This window comes from Tursiops truncatus, chromosome 15 (genome assembly GCF_011762595.2).
Source record: "Tursiops truncatus isolate mTurTru1 chromosome 15, mTurTru1.mat.Y, whole genome shotgun sequence".
NCBI lineage: Eukaryota > Metazoa > Chordata > Mammalia > Artiodactyla > Delphinidae > Tursiops > Tursiops truncatus.
This window is the reverse complement of record NC_047048.1, coordinates 61,250,918-61,273,044: the sequence shown is the minus strand read 5'-3', so window position 1 is coordinate 61,273,044 and position 22,127 is coordinate 61,250,918. Positions and strand designations below refer to the sequence as shown.

The window sequence follows — 22,127 nt, the reverse complement described above, 5'->3', positions numbered from 1 at the left end:
GAATGGGAAGTACATGTCTGAGCCTGTCCACAAGTGTTCATGCAAACATTGCCCGAGCACCTACTTTGTGCTATGTATTGTGCTATGCACTTTCACAAACAGGAAGATGATAAGAAAAGGTTTGAGATGAGGCATGAACTGAAATGTCTTCAGGGGGCAGGCAGATAATGGAAATTACTGATTTATCCCAGCATGAAAAGAGAGGTCAAATCTATCCATAACCAAGCAGAAACATCTCAACCTCATGAAGCAAAGGAGAAAGTAAGATGACAGCATTTTCTTATGTGATAGGACTATGGAGGATTATGGGTTCAACTATATTTAGAAATGTTTCAAGGTCAAATTTGCTACTGTGGAAGTCAGTATTGGAAAGAAACAATTCTCTACCCGGGAGAAAAAAGGCTCACATAATTAATATGCTTGTGAATTGGTAGGGTTTTTAGTCATTTGCTTCAATTGTAACAAATTTTCCACTGTTATTAAAATGTTGCTTCCTTCACAAACCATAGAAAATAGCAGTATACTCATACATAAATTTCGAGGATAAATTATATTGATATAATTTCAATCTTCAAAGTAAAGCTGATTCACTAACTGTTATACTTTTACAAGACTTCACATATCAGAAAAAAATGTCTTGAACAGATCATATTTCTCATGGTTCTGGAGCAGTGGACCCACAGAATGCTCAAAAGTAGAATTTATCAGCGGGGGTATACAGAGTCACCTAAAGAGTTGAGAAGCATATTGCTGCCTGATGCTGGGACAAAGCAAAACTAAGAGTCCGTCTCTACATATCACCACAGTAAGCAAGTTCTTTTTCTTTCACAAGTAAAGGGAAAGCTCAGAGTGGTTCCAGAAAAGCAAGGACGACAAAGCTCTTCTCTGCTCACCTCTCTGGACTGGGCCTCTTTCCATTTCCATGCACCTCCATGAGCAGCTCAGAAGAGTCAGCAGGGGATGCAATACTTGTGTTGAGCAGAAGGTGTTCATGCTGAGCCAGGTACTGGGATGGTGTCTGCTTGGCGGCCCGAGCACAGTGCAGCAGTTCTCGCTGCAGCAGAGGCAGGTTCGCCTTGAAAAGAAGAGGCAGGGGCTGGAAAGCAGTTTTTCCCAGTGTTGGGCCCTATACACAGGGCTCAGCACCTCAAAAGGCTTTCACAAACAAGATGACACAAAACAAAAGCCCTTCACTCTTTGTCATTCTAATTTTCATATGCCCCCCTCTGAATAAAGTGACATCCATTACACTGAACTTGAATTACTGTTAACTTGTCTCTTGTCCCCACAAGATGTAAATCCCCTTAAGGAAGAAACTGTGCTTTATTACCTTTGAGGCCTAGTACAGAGTCAAAGCTCAATAAAGCTTTGTTGAACATAATTATTTAAAAACTTAAACACTTTTGAAGACTTCAGTTAGTTAGCGAATTAGTAATGCCTACATGGGAGTAGGAGGAATTCAGTCTTTCCTTTATCATTTTAAGTCCAGGTTTCTCTCTTGTGAATCTAAGCCATTTCTGATAGCACTACTCAACCTTGCCTTCCTGTTCTCTATTACAGCTGCCACGGAATTCCGGAAACAGTGACTATTCTGGCTTAGTTGGAACATGGGGTTTTGAAAAAAGTAACAGGAGTGATGGAAATGAAGGCAACAAACCTTAGACTAGTCTAGGATCTGAGTATACACAGGTAACCCATGGGCAGAATCTAATATTTCTTATTGTGGTGCTCCATTGAACATGTTTCCTTATTTTGTAAAAGGATAATTATTTATGTACTGATTATTTTTCTTTCTCCTCAAACTTAAACCTCTAACAGGACAAATCATACAAAAAACCCTGTGCATCTTTAAACTTAACTGTTAAGTCCTTCATATTTAAAATATACTTTCCCCATATTTATTTTATTAAAGAAATTATTATATTTCCCCCCAAATTTAAAAACAACTCAGACTGAGCCCATAGTAAGTCTTTATCCCAAGGGAAAGAGATGAAAAAGTAAAAGGAGAGTTTAATACATGCAAGTAGTTATCCCTTTACCAACAGTTAATTTAGCAGGCACCATAATTAGTGACTGTTTTAAAGCAGAAATAAATTGACAAAAACCCAAATGCTAGCCAAAAGGCTGCCAGAACAACCTACCTCATGCTGTTTTCCAAAATAACAAAAGTTAAGAATAGAGAATTTGATGATATAAAACACTTTTAAGTCTGTTCTATAACCTCAATCTTGTAGCAACTGTAAAAACTTAATTGAAAAAAAAATCATGTCAGATCTTTACATTTGTGACATGTGCCCTCTGATGAATTTTTAAATATGCTAATCATTTCCTATTAACACAAATTTCCCAAATCTCTCTGATTCTGGAGTCTTGGGGGAAATAATTATCTACTGGCTCTGATACACAGAAAAGAGACCAAGATAGAACACACAGCTGTTTCAAGGCTGAAAAAGGCACCACAGACTGCTCTGAGAGGCCAAGGTGTCAATGCCATCAGAACAGAGCCCAACACAGGCTGTGCACTGAGACCTATGCATTTTCCTGCGTGTCTATAACGCTCTAATTTTAAAAGTTTTAAAAAACCAGAATCAGTACTTCAGCTAAGATGACCCACCTTTTTGATGCATTACATTTTCTTAGGAAATAAAGGTAAAGTAAAAGAAGGTAAAAGGGGCATATTTATTTTGTCAAGACAAAACTGAAGATATTACGTGAGTACTCATATAAAAGAGAGAAAACAAATTTCTACAAATACTGTACTGACAAAAGTCAAAATACAGGGACTTCCCTGGTAGCACAGTGGTTAAGAATCCGCCTGCCAACACAGGCGACACGGGTTCAAGCCCTGGGCTGGGAAGATCCCACATGCCGCGGAGCAACTAAGTCCGTGTGCCACAACTACTGAGCCTGTGCTCTAGAGCCCACAAACTACAACTACTGAGCCCGCAAACTACAACTACTGAGCCCGCATGCCACAACTACTGAAGCCCGCGCACCTAGAGCCCGTGCCCCGCAACAAGAGAAGCCACAGCAATGAGAAGCCCCCGCACCACAACGAAGAGTAGCCCCCGCTCGCTGAAACCAGAGAAAGCCCACGAGTGGCAACAAAGACCCAACGCAGCCAAAAATAAATAAATTAATAAATTTTTTTAAAAAGTCAAAATACAAAAAAGTTGAGCTCAGTTTTTTTTGTATAGTCTACTACTAATAAAAAGAATAGAATTCATTTGATAGGGAGGGATTGAGGATAACATTTTTAGCTTATTTGGGGTTCAAAGTTAGTGCTCCATATTACCAAATCGATTACAAATGTTCACCTCCAGGGCTTTGCAAAACAATGTGGTGGGCTGGATACCGGTCCCAAGTTTCCAGACTATGCCTGGTCTAGAATACACTGTTATCTGACTCTAGTCATTCATTGCCTTTGACCTATTTTATAGGACTGCAAGTTACACATAACCGGTTGCAAAGCAAAAAACTTGTTGTCTATGAACATGCATAAAATTACATGCATAGAGGTTCTAGAGACTTCCCTTGCCCACTGCGGAAGAAGCCAATTTTACTTTTGTTTGCATATTCTTATCAATAATCCTGACCTATAATGTCTGTTCTTTGGCTTCTCCCCTGAACAGGTTATAACACCTTACAGATTCCCTCATTAATAATGAATTAAATAAAATCTATGATACAGGTTCACTTTTTAAAATCTGTATGAGTCATAATGTTACATGTTTTTAAAAATTGTTTAATGGGAAAAATAGTAACTTTACAGTGGGAAAGCATGGTGGACACCACCTTTACCAACTGATCAAAGTCCACATCACCAATTTATGAGACAAATTAACATCTATGTCTCCTGATAGCATGCAGTAATACCACCTACCTGCTATTTCTGCCTAAAATGCATAACCTCATTCTCATCATGAAGAAGTATCAGAAAAATCCAAATTGAAACATATGATATAAAATAACTATTCTGTACTCTTCAAAACTGTCCAAATCATAAAAGACTGAGAAGCTGTTCCAGATTAAAATGGACCGAAGAGATATGACAACGTAATCCAACATGTGATCTTGAATTAGATACAGGACCAAAAAAAAAGACATTTTGTTAAAAAGGACATTTGTGGGACATCTGGTGAAATATGAATAAGGTCTATAGATAATAGTGTTATAAATATCAATGTTAATTTCTTGATTTGATAATTATACTAAAGTATCAGTATTTAGATGTATCATGTCTGCAGCTTACCCTGAAACATTTCTGAGGAAAAAATAAATGGAAAGAAAAGAGAAGAATAATGCAGATGCGATAAAATATCAACATTTGGAGAATCTGAATTTTATTGTACCATCTTGAAACTTTTTTGTGAGCATGAAATTATTTCAAAATAAAAAGTTTTATTTTTAAAGGAGCATATTATATATAAATTTAACACTGGCTCACCTATCAGGTACGCATAATAATTTTAAACAGTGTCCCCAAAAGTTATGTTCCAGGGGACATTAATTCCAGAGGATGTAATTAGAACTAGACTAACTGGGGGGAGGAAAGAAGTAAACACTGCCTTCCCACATGCTCCTGTCCTAAGGGTTAGTCCTAACTTACAAAGGCCTCTGTTTTGAGAGCCTCCTCCTGTAACACACACTCTTCCCCCCCGGCCACAACCAAAAGACTGTGTCCAGTTACTTCCTTTGCTAAGAGCCCAACCTCCATGCCATGCGTACCTCCATCCCACTCTACTCCTGTTCCCTGCCTCCCCACCTGCTCCTTCTGTGTGTCACCAACAGTGTCTGCATACAGACCACGACTCAAGGCTTTTGCAACTCTCATCTCATCAAGCATAAAGCTTATTCGCAAACCACTCACACTTCTGTAGCAGCCCCAAATATAATACAGATATAAAATGTGGCAAGCTGCCCTGATGTAGATCATAGAACAGGGATCAGTAACAGATCTTGAGGAAATGTTGAAGATAAATTACATTCCAGTAGTTATCTCGTAAAAATTACCTTGAGGAATGGAATAACAAAAGGACGAAGAGGAAAGTTTGTAGCCTCTTGGAGCTTGCAATGGAATTCTTCAATTGTTACTGTTGAGTTCTGAAAAGATAAATAGCACTGTTCAACTTCTAAAACTGGACAGTGATCTAACATAAATCTGATAGTGCTGAACCCTTTGAAATAATAAGGAAAAGAATAACTCCAAGAGCACTATTATGAACTCAAATCCCTCTCAAAGGTTAACCAAATTCTGTTTCCTTTATGAAAGAAATTCAGCCTCCTTGATTTTCTTCTCTACTACCCCAAATCTAACGAATTCCCTTCTATGCTCAGCAGCCTGGGCAGAATAGGGCATTGCCTTCCTCTCGTGAAGAGAGGCACTCAGGTTCCTTGTATTGCGGGGTTCATCACAAGTCACCTCAGGTACAGGTAACCAAGCTTACAGTGTTTCCAGCTGAACAGTTCCCAAATCAGTCCAGGATATCAACTTAATGACTCAGAGCCTCACGTCTTCAGAAGTTCATTTCTTCATTGGTTCTGCCTACCTCCTAACCATCAGTTCCCTAAATCTTCTAAATCGGAAGTTAACAACAAAAAAAGATGCCTTCCACCTTCCAGTGGTCTGTTTGCAAATCAGAGCACCTCCAAATGCGCAGACTTCCACTGGTTAGATTTTAGTATTCCCATGAAAGTTATCAGCACTTCCCCTGTATTTTTTCAGGTCTTTCTTTAAACTAAGATTCTCAGCTCTTTTGCTAAGAGGAATGTACCAATACAAATATTTTCTTCAAAGTTCACAAAATATTTTTATTTTTACTTCAATTCCCTAAAACACAGCAAAATAGTAAGTTCAAAACAAAACAAAATAAAACATCAATCTGAATTCTTGCTTGCCTGAAAGGACAATGATGACTTCTAGGATTTATTTTTATAAAATCATCAAGTGTTCAAAGATGTAACATGTACCACACAAATTATTCATCAGCAAAATATTGTTTCTTAACAAGAAGAAATGGAAAACATATAGGTCCTCAACACAAAACCGCATTAAAAATTGTAATACCATCATACATCAGAATGCTTAAGGTAGGAGGCAGATTTGTATGCATTGAAGAAAGGTGTCTATAATATACTAAGTGAAAAACCAGGAAACATGGCAGTATATTCCAACAATCTATTTTTGAAAATAACACACATACATTTATATAGTATTTTAAGTATCTGGAAGGACAATTACAACAGTAGTTATTTCTGGATGTGAAATTATGTTGGATTTTCCAAATGTATCATACAATATTGAGAAAAAACTAAAATATTTCCCTTTGGGAAAGAAGAGTGTATCAAATTGAACCATGTTAAATGAAAATGTTTGTACAGTTTACCACATTTCATACCAAAAATGTTCTTTTAAACCTTAGCTGAGTGCTTGTTTTAAGTAAATGACAGGTATACAATGCAACCAACTCTACCAGCAATCGGGAATAAAAATTAAGTGTAAGAGAATGCTATTCACTCCCTACTACAAATAATGCAATCAGGCCTCAAACAGTAAACACAAGCAGATTAAATCTATGGAAAGACTGAAGGAAATGACTAAGTTTTCTTATGGATGGACAAAGGAGGGAAAAGATTAACTTAAGTTAGAGAAACGGACTCAAGGCTATATATACTATAGATGCCAGGCAATCCTCTATCCGAGAGGCAAGATAGGCCATTGTTCTGTTATCCTTCCCTCTCATTCAGTTACTTAATAAATAAGAGCACAGTTGTTTCCTCATAGTCTAGTGGGAAAACTGAAAAGTAAGGCATTCATTACAGTATGATCACAGTACATGTGTGCAGGACACTACTGGCATGCAGACTTAGGGGGACAAGGAAGGCTTTACAGAAGGGCCAACTGAAGAAGTGAAAGTGCAGCCTTGAGAAAGATGCTTCTGAGGAAGACAGAATGTAAGAATGCAAAGTATGAGGGGAATCTAGTCCACTGGATCCTAAGGGCAACACTTATAGAGATCTTACAAGACAATGGGTATAGATAAGCCACCAGACTAAAATTTTTTTTATCTTTTAAGATTTTTTTTAATTTTATGATTTTTAATGTGAAATATAACATTCCTTTAAAATGTGCAGAATATATGTACATTTAACAAAAAATTACAAAGCAAAATCTCTTGTAACCACCATCCATGTCAAGAAATAAAACATCACTAGCACTCCATAAGCTCCTGTGCCCTCTACTGGTTAGATATTAAATATTCAGTTTATGTGCTTATTTAGGTTGATTTCTTTTTACACAGAACTGATACATTTCCTTTGCTCTTCCTTTCTTCTCACATTTTAGGCCTTCTCTCTGCCTGAAGTGCATCATTTAGAATCTCCTTTAGTAAGGATCTAAAAGGAACTGAAATCTGACTTTTTATCTAATGATGTTTACTTTGCTGTAATTTTTTAAAAGATATTTTTGTTGTGTATGGAATTCTAGGTAGGCAGTTGTTTTACTACATTCATGATTACTTGCTGCTATGTTCTGGATCCCACTGACATTGAGAAGTCAGCTGTTGTTCCTTTGAGAAGCTGAACACAATGTTTTACCATTGTTTTAATTAGTGAAACAAACAAAATAGGCACAACCAAGTCTCTCTCTAACAGATGTAAGAGGTAAATATGAATTTTATATGGCAAAATGTTTTATCCACTGTAATAAATTTCCATAATTCTGAAAATTATCTTTCAAAAATTTTCCAAAATTCTAAGAAAAATTACAAATTGGAAGTTTACTCTAAACATGCATACTATCTTATTATCCAGTTTTGTATGCAGAAGAGACTGAAGAATTCAGATTTGACTGAGATGCTGATGTTAAACCTGAAATTCTGTCTTCCCCACCTCTAGGTTGCCAGAACCCCCACTACAGCTACCTGCCAAGACAGGTCAAACGTGGAGACGTAGCGCCCTAGGTAGAATTATAAAGAAGATGATATTTGCGGTAACATCAATACAACTTCTGATTTATATGCATAAAGCATAAAAACATAAGCATTAAAAAGCAAGACAAGAATAATTGAATCACTTTGCTACACAGCAGAAGTTAACACAACATTATAAATCAACTACACTTCAACAAAATAAATTTAAAAAAAAGAAAATTAAAAAATAAAAAACAAGACAACAGAATTTGGAATTAGTCCAATCCAAATGAGGCATCTTCAAACCTCCATGATGCTGGTTAGTGGTCTCGATCCCACTTAACTATCTTGGGCTCTCTGAGAGTAACGTGCTTCATGTGGCAGCTATACTGATCCACTCCGTTGGGAGTGAACGCAGTGTGGACCAGAAGGTAGAAAGACCAGTCCTTGCTGAAAGACAGGTCTGATTGCTCCATTTCCATCTTCTCCCCATTCTTCAGCAAATCAATCTGGGGTGGATGGAACCCAGACATATAGCAGTTCAGGTAATTTGGTTTTCCATTCTCTGCGGGGTGTCGTGAGTAAACCTGAACCTTCGGAGGACGATGGACAGTGTTCAGGCCAGACAGCGAGAGCAGCCCGAGCAGGACCAAGGTCACAAAGGGAGCCATCGCTACAGGAGCAGCCCAGGTGGCGGCTCTTTTAAGATTTGAAATAATGATAATCACAGGAAGTTGCAAAAAACAGCAGATAGGTTCCTCTGTATCCTGCACCAAGGTTCCCCCAATGTTTATATTTTATGTAATTATAGTGCAATATCAAAACTAGGAAACTACTATGGTAATACGTGTGTATAGTTCTATGCCATTTTATGGCATGTGTACATTAACGTTATCACCACTGAAATCAAGACCAAGAAGTATAGAAACCCTATCTACCTTTATCCTCCCCGGTTTATAATAATAATTGTCTTAAATATTTCCTTTATATATACTGACAACCATAACAGACAAGGTTATAATTTTTGCTTCAACCATCAAACATAATTTAGACAACCCAAGAGAAGTAAAGTCCATTGTATTTACCTATATTTTTGCTTCAACCATCAAACATAATTTAGACAACCCAAGAGAAGTAAAGTCTATTGTATTTACCTATATTTTTACTCTTTCCATTTTTCCTTCATCTATCCTGATATTTTAAGATTCCTTCTTTTATCGTTCCTTTCTGTTTCAAGAAGCTCTTTTAGCTTTTTTTTTTTTTTTTTCTGGCCACACCCTGTGGCTTGTGGGATCTTAGTTTCCCAACCGGGGATTGAACCCGGGCCCTTGGCAGTGACAGCGTGGCACTGGACCGCCAGGGAATTCCCTAGCCATTATTTTAGTGTAGGACTGCTGAAGAAAAATTCTCTTAGCTTTACTTCATGTGAAAATATTTTGATCCTTCTACCCTTCATTCAAGAAGGATATGTTTTGATAGATACAAGATTCTGGGTTGACAATCTTTTCTCCCAGCACTTGACAAATATGCCACTTCCTTCTGGCATCCATGGTTACTGGATGCTTTCTCTGTTGCTTTCAAGATTTTTTGGGGATGGGATGGGATGTCTTTTTGTTGTTGTTTTTTTTTTGGCCACACCACAGGGCTTGTGGGATTCCAGTACCCTGACCAGGAATTGAACCTGGGCCCTCAGCAGTGAGAACTCGGAGTCCTAACCACTAGACAACAAGGGAATTCCTGGGATGGGATGTCTTCTTTGAGGTCTGCTCAGCCTTTTTGAATCTGTAGGCTTGGATCTTTTGTTAAATTTGGGAACTTCTCAGGCATTATTTCAGCCCCACATTCTTTCTCTCCTCCTACTGTGACTCAGATCTTTTGTTATACTCTTTTAAATCCCTGAGGTTCTGTTCATGTTTTTTTACTTATTTTCTGTATGTTGTTTAGATTGGGTAGTGGACTTCCCAATAAATAGACTGGGTAGTTTTCTATTGCTCCAGCTTCAAGTTCACTGATTCTTTCCTCTGTTCTCTACAGTCTATTGTTGAGTCCATCACTGAGTTGTTTTTCTGGGTTTTTAAAATTTTTTATTTATTTATTTGGCTGCATTGGGTCTTTGTTGCTGCGCGGGCTTTCTCTAGTCATTGTGAGTGGGGGTCACTCTTTGTTGTGGCACGCGGGCTTCTCCTTGCGGTGGCTTCTCTGCAGAGCATAGGCTTCAGGCACGCAGGCTCAGCAGTTGTGGCATGCGGGCTCAGTGGTTGTGGCACACCGGCTCTAGAGCACAGGCTCAGTAGGTGTGGCTCACAGGCTTCGTTGCTCCGTGGCATGTGGGATCTTCCAGGACCAGGGCTCGAGCCCGTGTCCCCTGCATTCGCAGGCAGATTCTTATCCATTGTGCCACCAGGGAAGTCCCCATCACTGAGTTTTTAATTTCATTATTATAATTGTCAGTTCTCAACTTGCCATTTAGTTCTTCTTTATATCTTCTATTTCCTTGCTGAGGCTTTGTATTTCTTCATTTGTGTTGGTAACTGCTCACTGAAGCATTTTTATGATGGCTGCTTCAAAACTCGTCACATATTTCAAACATCTGGGTCATCTTAACTGATGTTTGTTGGTTACCTTTTCTCATTCCACTTGAGATGGTCAGTTCTTGGCATGACAAGCGATTTTCTGCTGTATCCTGGATGTTTTGGGTTCTATGTTGTAAGACTCCAGATCTTATCTACGTCTTCTATTTTCGAGGCATCCTCTGATAGTGTGCCATTGGGAAGAGAAGAATCTTTGATGCTCTCAGGTGGGGTATAATCCCAGGCTCCCCACTCACCCTCTGTTGATTTGTAGAAGGAAAGAGGGGTTCCCTACTGCTGGGCAGGGGTGGGAGCTCAGGCTCCCCAGTAGGCCTTGTAGGGGAGGGGGAAGGGTGTATATTATTGTGGGTTTTTTCCTGAGGTGTTTGACTGCCACAGAGTGATTTTTGTCCAAAAGTTTTGTATCTTGTTTGGTTGCTCCTTTCCTAGTCCTTTGGCTAGAAGGAGGTGGGGTTTTTTTTGTGGGTTTTGGTTTGTTTGCTTTTGGTCTGTGCTCATTAGTATTTCCATAATACTGGCTTCTCCAGACCACAGTCCAGGATATATGATGACAGCACAAAGCCAAGGGAACTCACTGCTGTGTACTTGAGTCTCAAGGTCACTAGCCAATCTGCCTTCTTCTCTCCATCTTTCAGAGTCTTCTTACTTTTGTTTTATACATAACGTCCATTGTTTTTTTGTTGTATTTGTCAGGAGGAATAGGAAGAAGTATACCTTTCTGTTATGCCTCTGAACCAGACTTGATATGACTACATCATATTCCATTAAACTGAGGTACTGTCATTTACTCAGGCTTTTATAGAACATTTAGGTGGTTCAATTTTTTTTTGACATTATAAATAATGTTACTGCACATTGTTTATTATTTTATCTTAAGATGAATGTCAAGGAGAGATACTGGTAGGTCAAAGGAACTGTCTAGTTTAAGGTATAAAACTACCTTCCAGAATGTGTGTTCTCCAAATAAGTAGCCAGAGTACAAAACATTTACCTTTACCTTGCAGTGGAAACTGCCACGCTTGCTTCCTGGTACAGTTACAGACCACCAGCACCTTACCTCTTCTCTTACACACCAGAAATACCAAATGCACACAGGTGAACAAAACTCTTGCTACCTGTGTGGCCTTTTCTGACTTTGCTAACGAAGTCTCCTCCACATGGAATTACTGTTCCATTTACATATGCCTACCAAAATCTTAATGATTCCTTTCATAAATACAAGACCAAATAAGGGCTTCCCTGGTGGCACGGTGGTTAAGAATCCGCCTGCCAACACAGGGGACACGGGTTCGAGCCCTGGTCCAGGAAGATCCCACATGCTGCGGAGCAACTAAGCCCATGCACCATGACTACTGAGCCTGCACTCTAGAGCCCGCGAGCCACAACTACTAAAGTCCATATGCCACAAATACTGAAGCCTGAGCACCTATTGCCAGTGCTCCGAACAAGAGAAGCCATCACAATGAGAAGCCCTTGCACCAAAACGAAGAGTAGCCCCCACTAGCCACAACTAGAGAAAGCCCGTGCACAGCAACGAAGACCCAAAGCAGCCAAAATAAATAAATAAAAATAAATCTATAAAACAAAAAAGACCAAATAAGGCTTTCACGGATACAGAAATATAATCATCTAAAGGTGTTAATTCTCCTCCAAATTAGACAATGTTTTCAACATGATGGTAGAAAAAAAGAAAAAGAAAAAGGAAAAAGGAAAGAAAAGAAAAAAGAAAAAGAAAGGAAAGGAAAGAAAAGGAAAAATAACGGATCGGTAAGCTCAAATGCAATACAAATAAGGCAATCATTGTATCTATGAATAATGGCAGTTTTTTTTGCGGTATGCGGGCCTCTCACCTTTGTGGTCTCTCTCGTTGCGGAGCACGGGCTCCGGACACGCAGGCCCAGCAGCCATGGCTCACGGGCCCAGCCACTCCACAGCATGTGGGATCTTCCTGGACCAGGGCACGAACCCGCGTCCCCTGCATCAGCAGGCGGACCCTCAACCACTGCGCCACCAGGGAAGCCCATGGCAGTTTTATTTATGTTTCTCCAATCCTTATATATTTTAAAAAATATTTTATTTATTTATGTATTATTTATTTATTTTGGCTGTGCTGGGTCTTAGCTGGGGCACGTGGGATCTTCGTTGCAGCACGCAGGCTTCTTAGTTGGGCATGCGAGTTCTTAGTTGCAGCATGTGGACTCTTAGTTGCAGAATGTGAATTCTTAGTTGCTGCATGCACGCAGAATCTAGCTCCCTGACGAGGGATTGAACCTGGGCCCCCTGCATTGGAAGCATGGAGTCTTATCCACTGGACCACCAGGGAAGTCCCTCCAATCCTTATATCTTTTTTTTTTTTTTTTTTTTTGCAGTACGCGGGCCTCTCACTGTTGTGGCCTCTCCCGTTGCGGAGCACAGGCTCCGGACACGCAGGCCCAGCGGCCATGGCTTACGGGCCTAGCCGCTCCGCGGCATGTGGGTTCTTCCTGGACCGGGGCACGGACCCGTGTCCCCTGCAGCGGCAGGCAGACTCTCAACCACTGCGCCACCAGGGAAGCCCCAATCCTTATATCTTATTTGCTAGGCTATGATGTTCAGGATTACAGTGAAGAGAAAAGAGATCCTATCTGGTTCCTAATATCAGAGGGAAAGCTTTTGAAATTTCATCACTTAGCACAGGCTTGCTAAAGTGTGTTTTATACATACAACTGTCATCAGATTAAGGAAGTTCCTGCTATAATTGGTTTGCTGTTTGTTTTTTAACAATGAATGGATATCAAATTTAACAAACATTTCTCACCTTGTATTGTCTCCAAATATATTTATAGTTTCAATATCAATTGCTATAGACTATATGTTTTTCTAAGCCCTCAAAATTCCTATCTTGAAATCTCATTTCCAATGTGTTGATATTTGGAAGTGAGGCCTTTTGGAGGTGGCTAGGTCATGAGGACAGAGCTCTAGTGAATGGCATTAGTGCCCTTATAAAAAAGACACCAGGGAGCTCTCTTGCCCATTCTGCCCTGTGAGGAAACAGTGAGAAGATGGCCATCTATGAACCAGGAAGTGGGCTCTCATGAGACACCGAATCTGCTGACACCTTGATCTTGGACTTAGCAACCTTCAAAACTATGAGAGATGAATATTGGTTGTTTATAAACTACCTAGTCTATGGTATTCTATTCTAAGAGCCTAAAAGGACTAAGACGCTGATCTGAATGAAAATCTCAGTATGTGAGATTATAAATTGGTATAAAACTTGGGAAAACCATTTGACCTTATACACTAAATTTATATACATGTATACCCTATGAAATCACAATTCCATTGTTCAGTGCAGTGCTTACACATATGTACCATAAATAAAAATGTTCATTATTTGTAATGGCCCCTGTACAGAAAAGAGTTAATATAGCTGGTCTACAACTGCTAACCTTAGGAAAGCCTGCTTGCAAGGTAAAAAACTGTAACACATGCTACAACACGGATAAACCTTGACAACATTACACTAAGTGAAATGAGCCAGCTACAAAAAGACAAATACTATGTGATTTCACTAATAGGAGGTAACTGGAGTAGTCAAGTAGAATGGTGGCTGACAGAAGCTGGGGAAAGAAGGAAATGGGGAATTATTGTTTAATGGCACAGAGTTACAGTTTTGAAAGATGAAACGTGTTCTGAAGGTAGACGGTGGTGATAGTTGCACAACAATGAATATACTTAATACCACTGAATTGTACACTTAAAAATGGTTACGATGGTAAATTTTGTGCTATATGTATTTTACCACCTCCTCATGATGACACAATTTCAAAAATTTGGAAAAAAAAAAAGAAACATTAACCCAAGCACAGCCATTTAAGAGAGATGATTGGCTACATCTACATATTCCTTCATAGTTAGAAAAAAATTCACTTTCTCTGTGTGTGTGTGTGCGCGCACGCGTGCGTGTGCGCATGCACGCATGCAAATGAGCTGTCATTTTTTTCTTCTACTCTTGAAATTAAGCAGACTCTACTTAATTTGCTGCTGGAATTGGCATTAACATTCTGATGGCTACTTTGCTTCCAATTATGCTCAAACTCATTTTGACATTTAAGGCCAATTTTATTAGTCTAGAGCCAGAAATACTTTTCCATAATACTCTAAAATTTGACCAATAAAGGGACCCCACTCCCACCCCAAACAAACAAAAAGTTTCCCTAATGGATGTGGGTACTGTTTTAACAAACTCTGATAGATGCTAAACACCACTTTTCCTTCTATGAGTCTGGAGTTTCATAGGTGCTATGCCAAGAGTGCCTATGTGCCCAGACCCCAGGAAAAACCTTGGGCATTGAGGGTTTAATGGGGTTCCTTGGGCAGAAACATCACACATAAGTTGCTGTATTTTCACTGCTGGGGGAAAAGTGAACTCTGTGTGACTGTTCATAGAGGAGAAAAAGGAAGCCTATATATGGATTCCTCCGGATCCCAACTGTGTTTCTCACCTTTTTGATCCAGTTGTGTATCTTTTTTTTTTTTCCCCCTGCGGTACGCGGGCCTCTCACTGTTGTGGCCTCTCCCACCGCGGAGCACAGGCTCTGGACGCGCAGGCTCAGTGGCCATGGCTCACGGGCCCAGCCGCTCCGCAGCATGTGGGATCTTCCCGGATCGGGGCATGAACCCGTGTCCCCTGCATCGGCAGGTGGACTCCCAACCACTGCGCCACCAGGGAAGCCCCAGCTGTGTACCTTTATTATGCCTCTGTATTAAATCTTAGGGACTTCCCTGGTGGTCCAGTGGTAAAGAATCTGCCTTGCAATACAGGGGACGCAGGTTTGATCTCTCATCAGGAACTAAGATCCCACATGCTGCAGGATAACTAAGCCCGCGTGCCACAACTACTGAGCTCGTGCGCCTCATCTAGAGCCCGTGTGCCACAAACTACAGAGCTCACGTGCTCTGGAAGCTGCACGCCACAACTAGAGAAGAGAAAACCTGCACGCCACAACTAAAGAGAAGCCTGTGCACCACAACGAAGAGCCTGCATGCTGTAACGAAAGATCCTGCATGCCTCAACAAAGATCCTGTGGGCTGCAACTAAGACCTGATGCAGCCCCCCCCCCCCAAAAAAAAAACTTAGCTGTGAGCACAACTATATGCCAAGTCCGGACAATTCTAGCAAATCTCAAGACATGGGGGTGGTACTGGGGGACCCCTGATGCTGCCTCAAAATATAAACAACTCAAATGTCCATCAAAAAGTATAAACTGTGGTATATTCCTACAATGAAACATTATACAGCAATGACAATGAACCACCTACAGTTATACAAAACAACAGGGATAGAATCTCAAATGAGGAAAAAGTCATTTATTGCATTTTGCCTTGTATGAAAGTGGTTTCCTCTGTACAATACTGAATCATCTTTTAAAGCAGCAGTTCAGAAACATTTTAGTCTCATAATCCCTCTAATTAATATGGGTTACATCTATTGATAATCATTATATCCGAAATTAAAACTGAGAATTTAAACAATATTTATTATTAACTCATTTCAAAATAACTGTACTTATCTCAAAAATGTAGTATACAGATTTGGTGCAGCATGGCGTTGGCTGTGGTATTGAAGTTAAGCAAGATTCCACAAGTGATGCAATTTGTTGCCAGAAGTATGTTTTTCTTCAAAAAGGCAATAACTTCAAGCACTTGTGGTGGATACAGATTTTTGCTGCAACTCTGCAAACGCAGGCGAGACACTACCCTGGGACCAGCTGGCCTGTGGCCCTTGGGTGATGAGAGGGGAGTGCATTGCTGGGACACATAGGACATCTCCTACAGAGGACCACTCCTCTAAGGCTGAGAAACATAACTAACCTATCACATACATAAAAATACAAATAGCAATTTAGACAAAATGAGGCGGGGACTTCCCTGGTGGTCCAGTGGCTAAGACTCTGCGCTCTGGATGCAGGGGGCCAGGGTTCGATCCCTGGTCACAGAACTAGATCCCACATGCTGCAACTGAGAGTTTGCATGCCACAACTAAAGACCCTGCATGCTGCAACTAAAAAAAAAGATCCTGCATGCTTGCTGCAAGTAAAAGATCCTGCACATGGCACTGAAGATCCCATGTGCTGCAACTAAGACCTGGTGCAGACAAATAAATAAACATTAAAAAAATGAGGTGACAGAAGAATGTTTCAGACAAAGGAACAAGATAAAACCCCAGAAGAAGAACCAGTGATGTGGAGATAGGCAATCTACCCAAGAAAGAGTTGAGTAATCATCATAAAGATGATCACAGGACTTGGGAGGAAAATATATGCAGAGAGCAATAAACTAGCAGTTTTTAACAAAGAATTAGAAAATATAAAGAGCAACCAAACAGAAGAATATAATGACAGAAATGAAAAACACACTAGAAGGAATCAACAGTAGACTAAACGAGGCAGAATTATGGATCAGTGAGCTGAAACACAGAGTAGTGGAAATCACTGCCGTCAAAAAGAAAAAAGAATGAAAAGAAATGAAGACGGTGTAAGAGACCTCTGGAACAACATCAAGCGCACTAATGTTTGCATTATAGGGGACCCAGAAGGAGTAGAAAAAGAGAGAAAGGGCCTGAGAAAATGTGTGAAGAGATAATAGCTGAAAACTTCCCTAACCTGGGAAAGGAAATAGTCACCCAAGTCCAGGAGGTACAGAGTCCCATACAGCAGCAGTCTCCAACCTTTTTGGCACCATGGACTGGTTTCATGGAAGACAATTTTTCCACAGGGGGCGGGGTGGGGGATGGGATGGTTCAGGCATTAATGCGAGCGATGGGGAGTGGCAGATGAAGCTTAGCTCACTCTCCTGCCACTCACATCCTGCTGTGCGGTCCAGCTCCTAACAGGCCACGGACTGCTACTGGTCCATGGCCCAGGGGTTGGGGACCCCTGCCATACAAGACTAACCTGCAGAGAAACACACCAAAGCACACTGTAATCGAAATGACAAAAATTAAAGATAAAGAGAGAATATTAAAAGCAATAAGGGAAAAGCAACAACACACAAAGGAACTCCTAATAAGGCTATCAGCTGATTTTTTTCAGCAGAAACTCTGCAGACCAGAAGGGAGTGGCACAATACACTTAAAGTGATGAAAGAGAAAAACCTACAACCAAGAATACTCTACCCAGCAAGGCTCTCATTCAGATTTGGTGGAGAAATCAAAAGCTTAACAGACAAGCAAAAGCTAAAAGAATTCAGCACCCTAAACCAGCTTTATGACAAATGCTAAGGGAACTTCCCTAGGCAGAAAAGAAAAGGCCACAATTAGAAACAAGAAAATTATGAAATGGAAAAGCTTACTGGTAAAGGCAAAAATACAAAAAAGGTAGGGAATCATCCATATACAAAGCTACTGGGGAGGTAGTTAAAAGACAAAAGAAGGGGCTTCCCTGGCGGCACAGTGGTTGAGAGTCCACCTGCCGATGCAGGGGACACAGGTTCATGCCCCGGTCTGGGAAGATCCCACATGCCGCGGAGCAGCTGGGCCCGTGAGCCATGGCCGCTGGGCCTGTGTGTCCGGAGCCTGTGCTTTGCAGCGGGAGAGGCCACAACAGTGAGAGGCACGTGTACCAAAAAAAAAAAAAAAGAAAAAAAGAAACACACAAAACTGACTTCCCTGGTGGCACATTAGTTAAGAATCTGCCTGCCAATGCACGGAACATGGGTTCAAGCCCTGGTCCGGAAGATCCCACATGCCGCAGAGCAACTAAACCCACGCGCCACAACTACTGAGCCTGTGCTCTAGAGCCTGCAAGCAACAACTACTGAGCCTGTGTGCCACAACTAATGAAGCCGCACGCCTAGAGCCTGTGCTCCGCAACAAGAGAAGCCACCACAATGAGGAGACCGCGCACTGTAACTAAGAGTAAGCCCTGCTCACCACAACTAGAGAAAGTCCACGCGCAGTAACAAAGACCCAACGCAGTCAAAAATAAATAAATAAAATAAATAAATTTTTAAAAACAAAAGAAACACACAGAACAATTAGATGTAAAATATAATATCAAAAACAATAATCATGAGGGGAGCAGAGTACAAATGCAGGGTATCTAAAACCCATTTGAAAGTAAGAGATCAGCAACTTAAAACAAGCATGTATATATATATATATATATATATATAGGCTGCTATACAAAAACCTGCTATACAAAAACCTGCTATACAAAAACATATATACAGGCTGCTATACAAAATCTATAATAAATATACATACAAAAAAGAAACAGGAATGCAAACACAACACTAAAGATAGTCATCAAATCACAGAAGAGGACAAAAGAAGGTGAAAAAAAGACCTACAAAAACAAATCCAAAACAATTAACAAAATGACAATAGGTACACGCATATCAATAATTACTCTAAATATAAATGGACTAAATGCTCCAACCACAAGACAGACTGCTGAATGGATACAAAAACAGGACCCATATATATACTGCCTACAAGAGACTCACTTCAGATTTCGAGACAAATACAGACTGAAAGTGAGGAGATGGGAAGAGGTATTCCATGCAAATGGAAATCAAAAGAAAGTTGGAGTAGCAATACTCATATCAGACAAAAGAGACTTTAAAATAAAGAACGTGGGGACTTCCTTGGTGTTGCAGTGGAAGACTCCGCGCTCACAATGCAGGAGGCCTGGGTTCGATCCCTGGTCAGGGAACTAGATCCCACATGCATGCCACAATGAAGAGTTTGCATGCCGTAACTAAGAAGCCACCAAGCCGCAACTAAGGAACATGCCTGCTGCAACTAAGACCCAGTGCAACCAAATAAATAAAATAAACAAATAAATATTTTTTAGAAAAAGAAAGAAAGAAAAAGGCTATGACTGGAAATTCCCTAGTGGTCCAGTAATTAGGACTCCGTGCTCTCACTGCCGAGGGCCTGGGTTCAATCCTTGGTCAAGGAACTAAGATCCCACAAGCTAAGGAGTGTGGCCAAAAAAACCCAACCAAACAAACATAATGATCAAAGGATCAATCCAAGAAGAAGATAGAACAATTAATTGTAAATACGTATGCAACACAACATAGGAGCACCTCAATTATATGGCAAATGTTAACAGACATAAAAGGAGAAACTGATGGTAACACAATAATAGTGGGGAACTTTAATACCCCACTTACATCAATGGACAGATCATCCAGACAGAAACTCAGTAAGGAAACACAGGTCTTAAATGACACATTAGACCAGATGGACTTAATTGATATTTACAGGGCATTCCATCTGAAAGCAGCAGGATACAAATTTTTTGCACATGTAAATGGAACATTCTCCAGGACAGATCACATGATGGGCAAGAAAGCAAGACTTGGTAAATTTAAGAAACCTGAAATCATATCAAGCCTCTTTTAAAACACAAACACATGGAGGCTAAACAACATGCTACTGAACAACCAATGGATCACTGAAGAAATCAAAGAGGAAATAAAAAAATACCTAGAGACAAATGAAAATGAAAACACAACAATCCAAAACCCATGGGACGCAGCAAAAGCAGTTCTAAGAGGGAAGTTTATAGTGATACTAGCTTACCTCAGGAAACATGAAAAATCTCAAATGAACAACCTAAACTTACACCTAAAGCAACTAGAGAAGAACAAACAAAACCCAAAGTTAGTAGAAGGAAAGAAATCATAAAGATCACAGCAGAAATAAATGAAGTAGAGACTAAAAGAAAAACAAAACAGAAAACATCAATGAAACTAAAAACTGGTTCTCTGAAAAGATAAACAAAATTGATAAACCTTTAGCCAGCCTCATCAAGAAAAAAAAGGGAGAGGGCCCAAATCAATAAAATCAGAAAAGGAGAAGTTACAACTGACACCACTGAAACACAAAGGATCTTAAGAGACTACTAGGAGCAGCTATATACCAATAAAATGGACAACCTAGAAGAAATGGACAAATTCTTAGAAATGTACAACCTGCCAAGACTGAACCAGGAAGAAACAGAAAATATGAACCAGCCAATTGCCAGTAATGAAATTAAATATGCAACCTGGGGTTTCCCCGGTGGCGCAGTGGTTAAAAATCTGCCTGCCAATGCAGGGGACATGGGCTCGATCCCTGGTCCGGTAAGATCCCACATGCCGCAGAGCAACCAAGCCAGTGAGCCACACCACAGAGTGTGTGCTCTAGAGCCTATGAGCCACAACTACTGAAGCCCGCATGCTCTAGGGATCGTGCTCCGCAACAAGGGAAGCCACCGCAATGAAAAGCCTGTGCACTGCAACAAAGAGTAGCCCCCACTTGCCACAACTAGAGAAAGCCCGCACGCAGCAACAAAGACCCAACACAACCAAAAATAAATAAAATTTAAAAAAAAAGAAATTAAATAAGCAACTTAAAAACTCCCAACAAACAAAAGTCCAAGACCAGATGGCTTCACAGGTGAATTATACCAAACATTTAAAGAAGCATTAATACCTATCCTTCTGAAACTATTCCAAAAAATGGCAGAGGGAGGAACACTTCCAAACTCATTCTATGAGGTCACAATCACCCTGATAAAGATATTACAAAAAAAAAGAAAATTACAGGCCAATACCACTGATGAACACAGATGCAAAAATCCTCAACAAAATACCAGCAAACAGAATCCAACAATACATTAAAAGGATTATACACCATGGTCACCACAAATTAATCAATGTTATACACCCATTAACAAACTGAAGAATAAAAACCATATGATCATCTCAACAGATGCAGAAAAAGCTTCTGATAAAATTCAACACCCATTTATGATAAAAACTCTTCAGAAAGTGGGCACAGAGAGAACATACTTAGCATAATAAAGGCCACATATGACAAACCAACACCTAACAGCATACTCAAGGGTGAAAAGCTGAAAGCATTTCCTCTAAGATCAGGAACAAGAAAAGGATTTCCACTCTTGCCATTTTTATTCAACATAGTTTTGGAAGTCCCAGCCACAGCAATCAGAGAAGAAAAAAAAATAAAAGGAATCCAATCTGGAAAAGTAAAAGTAAAACTGTCACTGTTTGCAGACGACATGATGCTACATACAGAAAATCCTAAGGATGCTACCAGAAAAATACTAGAGCTCATCAATGAACTCAATAAAGTTGCAGGATACAAAATTAATATACAGAAATCTGTTGCATTTCTATACACTAACAACAAAATATCAGAAAGAGAAATTAAGCAAACAATCCCATTTAACACTACATCAAAAAGAATAAAATACCTAGGAATAAATGTACCTAAGGAGGGAAAATACCTGTACCCCAAAACTACAAGACACCGATGATAGAAACTGAAGATGACAAACTGATGCAAAGATATACCTTGTTTTTGGATTAGAAGAATGAATATTGTTAAAATGACCATACTACCCAAGGAAATCTACAGATTCAATGCAATCCCTATCAAATCACCAATGGCATTTTTCACAGAACTGGAACAAAAAAATTTTTAATTTGTGTGGAAACACTAAAGATCCCAAATAGCCAAAACAATCTTGAGAAAAAACACTGCTGGAGGAATCACACTCCCTAACTTGACTATACTACAAAGCTACAGTAATCAAAAAAGTATGGTACTGGCACAAAAACAGAC

At 39.9% G+C, this 22,127-nt stretch overlaps 2 protein-coding genes across 5 annotated transcripts in view; both read right to left on the bottom strand.

Moving 5' to 3' along the window:
• The window catches only part of CBFA2T2 (CBFA2/RUNX1 partner transcriptional co-repressor 2), a 169,425-nt gene that overhangs the window by 19,837 nt on the left and 127,461 nt on the right, over positions 1 to 22,127 (bottom strand). For 3 of the 4 annotated variants that reach the window (XM_019950876.3, XM_019950877.3, XM_073792870.1), the window contains exons 4-5: positions 5,014 to 5,103; positions 894 to 1,075 (exon numbers count right to left, since the gene is read on the bottom strand). In XM_019950876.3, the coding sequence (XP_019806435.1) occupies positions 894 to 1,075; positions 5,014 to 5,103 (272 nt within the window). The remainder of the gene's footprint in view (positions 1 to 893; positions 1,076 to 5,013; positions 5,104 to 22,127) is intronic. The other variant, XM_073792869.1, reaches the window with a different exon arrangement.
• Positions 7,657 to 9,205, bottom strand: LOC101318998 (beta-2-microglobulin). The gene has a single exon (XM_004318028.4). It carries the CDS (start codon positions 8,579 to 8,581, stop codon positions 8,231 to 8,233), a length of 351 nt encoding a protein of 116 aa, XP_004318076.1. The 5' UTR covers positions 8,582 to 9,205; the 3' UTR covers positions 7,657 to 8,230.

Excerpts from the sequence above, each read along its gene's own strand:
- LOC101318998 (XM_004318028.4), bottom strand. The coding sequence starts at position 8,581 with ATGGCTCCCTTTGTGACCTTGGTCCTGCTCGGGCTGCTCTCGCTGTCT.